At 40.0% G+C, this 7,182-nt stretch overlaps 1 protein-coding gene across 3 annotated transcripts in view; it reads right to left on the bottom strand.

Moving 5' to 3' along the window:
• LOC135474119 (FERM domain-containing protein 5-like) overlaps positions 1–3,790 on the bottom strand; it is a 46,604-nt gene extending 42,814 nt beyond the window's left edge. The window contains exon 1 of one of the 3 annotated variants that reach the window (XM_064754137.1): positions 3,392–3,790. In XM_064754137.1, coding sequence (XP_064610207.1) covers positions 3,392–3,490 — 99 coding nt within the window. In that variant the 5' untranslated portion in view covers positions 3,491–3,790. The remainder of the gene's footprint in view (positions 1–3,391) is intronic. The other 2 variants (XM_064754138.1, XM_064754135.1) reach the window with 2 other exon arrangements.
• Positions 3,791–7,182: the final 3,392 nt, after the last annotated feature.

Below are 7,182 nucleotides of genomic sequence, written 5' to 3'. Positions count from 1 at the left end.
AAATGTGCCTTTTAAACAGATCACCTTTACACATCCAAGTGCATGTTCTTTTGTACCTGGCCCTGTGGGTAATAATGGTGCTGGTACAGTACTAAACCCCTGTGGTGATGGTGACCCAACTGAGGTCCAATGTCTGGGTATGCATGTACCCTACATATAGCAGTGGGGTGTCCTACGCTCTGCCTGTGTCCACCAGGGTTGTATTCAGCAATGATTTAATCCTCAATTAAGTCAAACCACAGGTCTAAGGAATCCACCTTGCTCAATGCTACCTACAGTGCACTTATAGCCTGCATGGATGAAAGCTTTTGTTAACCTGTACAAGGGAATGGGTTGCTTTATACTTAATAGGGAACTCCACTACATGTAATTTACACCAGAAAACTGCAGGTCCACCTATGCTGGCACTAATATAAAATTGAACAGTATACTGTACTTCCTGTCAATGGTCACCGGTTTACCTCAGAACTGACTAACAGACACCTAGTTTGTGGTTCTTAGCTGAAGTGGGCGTATCCATAAATAAACTGGCTCCTACATACAAGTTGTAGTTTGTATTTCATGTAGAAGTTCTCAAAACACACACACGTACATGCAAATACAGGAGATGGACATACAGCACATCCATGTACATACATGTATAGAGCTATGCTTTTGCTCAGCTGGCTATAGTTACAAGCTAACTACGATCACACATTGCTTAAGAGCTATTATATATATATATATATATATATATATATATATATAGTTAGTTATTTATTTATTCATTTGACTGGGGCTTTACGTGTGGTCCAGATTATTCATAGTTACAAGACAGCAGTCACGTTTATGTGTACAGGAAATAATTGATAGTAATTTACATCTATTAACACCTACATGTATACATTTAAAGTTTTCGGTATAATTATGTAACAAACCAGTGTGCCATCTGGTTATAATGGTGCTGGTTTGTACTTTCTCAAGCATTTCCGTAGTTTCAGGAGCCTGGGAGGTTTAACCGCGAGGCTAATTGGACTTGCATAAATATTCCCTTAATTTTAGGTTCCCAGAAGGCGTAAAAACAATACACAGAAGTAACTGTGGATGATGACCGGTACACTTTTCTCATGCAATCCCTTTTCACAAGCACTATTTCACAACTGACTTGGAATCATTGACAGGTCATTTCTCATACATGCCCAAATTCTTACCCAAATAAAAGAAAACTTCAGTTTGTAATGGTGACTTCTTTTTCTGGCTGAATTCACTGTTATGACCTTGTAGTAAAGATACCTTTATTATATGTACTGTATGTGCCAGTAACACAATGCCTAAGTATATGACATACATATACATATGTACAATAAACATTAAGGTACAATCAGGTGCACTAATGCCTTTTATCACCCCAACTGTTGGGTCTGCTGACCAGTTTACATGTGTGCAGTGAGTGTGGGTACACAAAGCTCAGGGTTGCACTGCCCTGCCTAGGCTGTTCCAGATTTCTGTTACTGGTATTGAGAGAAGTCCCACATGGTACCCTTAGCCCTGAATGCTATCAGAGCAGCTGATAGGCCAGCACCCTAGGTAGCTACTGTACACTGTGTCTGCTGGCCTGCTACATGTAGAGGTGGTTTTAACAATAACAGAGATGATGGGTGAATCAATAGCAGTACTCCCAGTTCGTGTATTCCAGCAGGCACACAGTTATTAGTAATCTCTGTATCATCTCCCCCATTTAAACGCTGACGAAGGGTCTGTGTCATGCAATTATAACACGCTGTACAAGTACCGATGGTACTAATTGTGCACATATTATATAGAAAGTTAACTACAGCTGCTGGCCTTATCTTGAACATTTTTCGGGTGTAAAATGATCGCAAACCATTTCTTTTTCTTTCCATGAACATAATCTTATGTTATATAGATATATATATATAGAATTGGCATCGATACAGAATAGACTTGCATTCGTGACTATTTCTTGCAAACAACTCAAACTGCATGTTTGAAAGAATGCCCAGCACAACTATAATGTATACATGAATTTGTTTATCACTGGTAACTGGCTTTGCAAATTAAACAACAAAAGAAAAAAAACGTCTACATATAACAAAAATGAGATAAATTGTGTGTACATGTACATGCAAGTGTCCTGAAGGTAAATTATGGCATAAATTGGAATTGTATTGATTTCCAGGTATTTTACAGGTAACCTAAACATACATGTATACATTACAGATCTATGCGGGTTTATCACAAGCCATGTACATGTACTATGCTGGCTACATCTTACTTACATGTACACATACATGACATTGAAGACTAAGAGTCATAAATGACCAACTGGTTCGTCATGAGTTTATTAACATTACTACTCAATGTGCAAATACTGCAAAAAGCTACCGCTTGTTATGAACCCAGCATATACATTGTAAACAATCACAACATAAACTTACCCATGCACTAGATCTCCAGGAAGTGCTAAATGACATGCTTTCACTTTCAGTCAGATATGACTATGTTTCTAAGCTAGCACTGATAAATGATCCCAGTAACTTTAATCATTATTTTTTCTCTTTTCTTTCAACCATCTTTATTTTGCAATGCTTAAGTAAAATTTACCTTCATTTCTGGTAAATCCTATGTGTACATGTACCTAATTTGTGAAGGCAGATGATCTATAAACGGCATTGTAATGTATTGGATATTATGCATTCGAGAATTTGTTCATAGATAACCAGTCATTTCTCAGCAATACAACGATAAAAAAATCATACTGTTTCAATTTTTACTATATAAATGTATATGCAGGCCTGCCATATACAGTTACGTACATAAGGAATAACATATATACAATTACATGTAGATAGGCCTGTAAAACAGAGGAACCATTTAAAATTTCAAGTGACAACGACAATCTCAATTAAGTATTTCACTTTTTGAGATAATCGCACCAACACAATGGGCATAAAATATAAAAACTCCAGGACATACATTGCCCTCAATCTTAATCATTAAGCTTTCTTTTTTTTCTCTACTTGGCAGCGTGAATGGCCTACCTTCCATCTACATGCACCGTGACAGCACTCTATCTCAGTGTTAAATCATGTCGGTGAAGGGGTTAAATCAGTGACCACTCAACTGTGAAAGAATTCAACCATTTACCACAAAAATGTGTAGGGAAATTTGGCTTTCAGCAATCTGTGAGATCTATATATGTGGTATTGAACGAAATTTGCAGATTGAATTCATAGCTTTAAGATACTCTAATCCGAAAAAAATACAGTCGATGTATGCCGTATGTTATGCGTAATTAAACAGGCCGGTAAACTGAATTCAATACTGCATTGCTGCGGACTAAAATACTGCGGGGATATAGCTTAGCTCTGTGATCTCTAGTAGTACTCACTCGAAATGTTATCTGCATAGGCTCCGAGTCGTCCAGAAATCTGATCGTACACTGGAACTCCTGCTGTACATCGTTCTTGTTTCCGATTTTCTTAAACATCTTGTCGAGTTTCTGGAGGTAAAACTTCACTTGCGGGCAGGCCCTTACTAAATCCGCTTGTGTTTCGCTATCTACTGATGCTTCTGTGTCAACATTCAAGATGGAGCGAGCTGACGGTTAGCTTGGGCGAGTGCGAGCTTGACCCAGTTCTGCACGAGCCCTGCCCTTCTGCAGACGGTTACCCACGCCTCCTGTGGTAAATATCCACCACCCCACTTTACCGTGCACCACAGTGACTAACTTCCCAGCACTTATCCGCACAGAAATTGTTAAAATCCCGTCTTTGACTCTAAGGACGGACAAAAAAAGCGACTTGGCTTGCGGCCGGCTTCTCCGATCTTCATGGACTTCCTAGTTGCCTCGTTTTGAGTTGGGGAATCACCCGGCGAGCGCGTGCAGGCCGCGCGCATTGAGATTCCAGCAGATAGAGTTTCAAGATGCCAGCAGACCAAAGCTACATGCCTCCACCTTATCACTATAAGGAAAAGTCTGTATGTACTAAATTCCTCTCCAATACGAGGTATATAAGTACACAGTTCTATTTTTTTTTTTTTTTACACTGCAATTCATGAATTCACTTAACAATCAGAATGGACAATAAAAGTGATGCATTCAAGAAACGACTGGAAGTAGAGACCGCTTCAAGGGTTTCGCTACATTATATGTTAATGAATTTTATCCATTCATTCAATACGCGGTCTGTGACCTACGCTTGTGACCCATGGCATCCTATTTATCGTTTTCACGCGATGGCATGTGTCGCACTCTTCAGCCATAGCTAAATATACATAAACATTTATTCATTTCATTAGTGTTTTAGGCAGTAGGCGTACTCAAGAATATTTCACTTATAGGCCTACTTCGGCAACCAGCAATATGGTGGGAGGAAACTGGACAGAGCCCGGGGGAAACCCAGTAAAGATGTAGGCCTATACACGTACATATACATGTACAAGATGCTGAATGCAGACCGTAAATGATAATCGTAATGTTTTATAGTCCTATGTAAGGCTCTGGTCTTTAAGACTGCACTGGGCAAAACTTCACACGCATAATTTGACGCTCCCAGTATGGTTTTCGTGGGCAATGCATGAAATCAAAACATAGCAAAGGTGGGAAAAAAATCGAAGTCCATGTAATATAGTGATGATACGCCCTATATTAGTCAATGTCCTGCCATCATGTAATATCGCAGACTCCTCATTGTTTAGCTAACAACACTAGGCCCCTATATAAGAGCTCCAGAAAAGTCCAAATTAATTCATCAATAAAAAAAATAAATAAAATAGTACCTATACATTTGGCCTTGTAGTGTGTGCTATGTACGGGACGGGCATTTAACAGTTGGAGTGTAGGCCTGCATGACGGCACTTTCGCACCGATAATATTTTGAAGTCACTACATTGCATACACTTCATGCCGTTATGCAGAAATAGGCAGCAAAAGGGACCACATGTTAAGAATGACGTAATGATTCTTGCGACTGTTACTGAAGTCATAAACAACTCTTTGGATCCCGTCGTTGTCTGTCAGTGTAGACCTATGTACCGTCTTCACGACATTTCAAACACAAACATCGCCAAGCAATACGCCGACATGAAGATAGAATTTCAACAACATTGAAACAGACTGTCCTGACAGGGAATAGTCTTTATCATACAGTTATTAGGTATCGAAAGAGCGTTGCTGAAATTGGCCTATACATGTATAACATTCAAGATTAAATACGGAAACTTTAGCCCTATTTGAATTGCCGTGATCTTGTCACAACAAACTGCTGGAGTGTTTCAACAATCAATTTTCCAAAAACATGCATCAAAACGCATCGTTTCCATTGATACGTAATATTCTGTGAAGCATGTACGTGTGTACATTTTAAATAGGATTTTGTATACAATGCATTCATGCAATTAACGCTGTAATAGTAGGCTATATATGACTCGGATCGCGCCATCATCGTCTATATAGCTTTTAGTGATCAGCACAAGTTATATTCGGGAATAATGCTCTTCAGAAATAATCCTTTCCAAGAATACCAGAGAGCATATATGTATGCCATATCTATGCACGGCCGGACATTTGTCAAATCCCTTTTGTTGATCATAGCTCTAGCAATTCCACGGTATATGCTGTAATAAATTGTCTGCATGGTCAATCATGCGTGCATATAGAAATTTGATAATGTCTGAAAAAATTTCTAAGGAACCAATTTGTACGTTATGCAATTAGATCGCCACCCACATGACCTAATCTAAACAACATGCAGGAACCCGTCCACAATAGCTTATCAAGCCCTCTTCAAAATATAGGCCAGCGGGGAACATTTCCATGCAGGTGAGGAATCAAAATGTCACCTGTGACCGCAAACTTGCCATGTCCCGTCGTGTCAACGGCAAATGCCCTATACACTGACCAAACTGAACTGTCACTCCGTTAAAAAGTATTTCTCACATTTATATCAAGACAGGAGATTAAGATTTACCCCACGTATATATGCCGGACGTCCTGCGTGGTTAAAAGCGCCAATTATAATTAGTATATTATCATATCAATATGACATCCGAGTGAACAGCTGTTTGTAGCATGTTGAATTCACGCTGGGTGCATTTCTCTAAGCACCTTGGTTTTCTCCACCCATGAAACGGACTACCGTTGTATGAAGTGAAACACATACTTATCTAAGTCAAGTATATTGGCGATAAACGCCAATCACTGTAAACTGACGACCAAAAGAAACTTTACAAAGAGTTCAAATCAATTTATTTTGCCAAAGCAAAGGAAAAAGAAAAAAGAAAAAAAAAAAAAAACAGGATGACTGACGTTTAATATATTGAAAAAACCAATGACTTTTAGATATTGAAAGTCTTGAGTAAAACGTACAAAGCTGCCCTTAAATCATTTTACAAATGAATAAACAGAGCAGGGGTAGAAAATTAGCCATTCCATCTTGGTTAACAATGGGCAGAGTATACAAAAAGTTGATTATTTTTAAAATCAGTCAATATTGCGCGTGGCCATCCCTTGCTTCAATGCATGGAAAAACTCTCCAACGCTTAGAAAAAGTCAGTCGTCTGACGAGATGACGTGGGATTGGTTGCCACTCATCTTGGAGAGCGAACGCAAGTTCCTGTCGGTTGGCTGCAAGGTGTGGTCGTTGTCTTACTAGACGACCCATGATATCCCAAAGATGTTCTATGAGGGACATATCTGGGGAACGTGCAAGACGTTAACATTGTTGGCGTCCGGGAGTTCTGCACAACTCGAGCTGTATGGGATCTGGCAGGACACCACGTGGCTGCTTTTGAAGGAATGGCAGGACAACAGGACGTAGAATTTCTTTTACGTAACGTTCAGCTGTTAGGCTCCTGATGACCAGTGGTGTCCGTTCCTCTCCACAAATCACACCCCACACAATCACGCTGCCGCTACCAAACCGTATCACCTCCATGACGTACGTTCGGCTCTTCGACAGTAAACTTCCTGTTTGCCATCGGCTCGGAACATGCAGAAGCGGCTTTCATCCATGAAAATAACTCGTTGCCAAATCACGTCGCTGCCAACGGCGTTCAATTCGAGCCCATCGCAACCTCTGGCGACGATGTTCGGCTGTCAACAACTGCCCTCTGAATGGTCGATAGGCCCTAATACCGTAAGCCACGAGTTTCCTGGACACGGTCTGCCGGCTGACCCGG

This window comes from Liolophura sinensis, chromosome 8, assembly GCF_032854445.1.
Source record: "Liolophura sinensis isolate JHLJ2023 chromosome 8, CUHK_Ljap_v2, whole genome shotgun sequence".
NCBI classification, from domain to species: Eukaryota; Metazoa; Mollusca; class Polyplacophora; order Chitonida; family Chitonidae; genus Liolophura; species Liolophura sinensis.
This window is presented reverse-complemented; position numbering and strand designations above follow the sequence as displayed.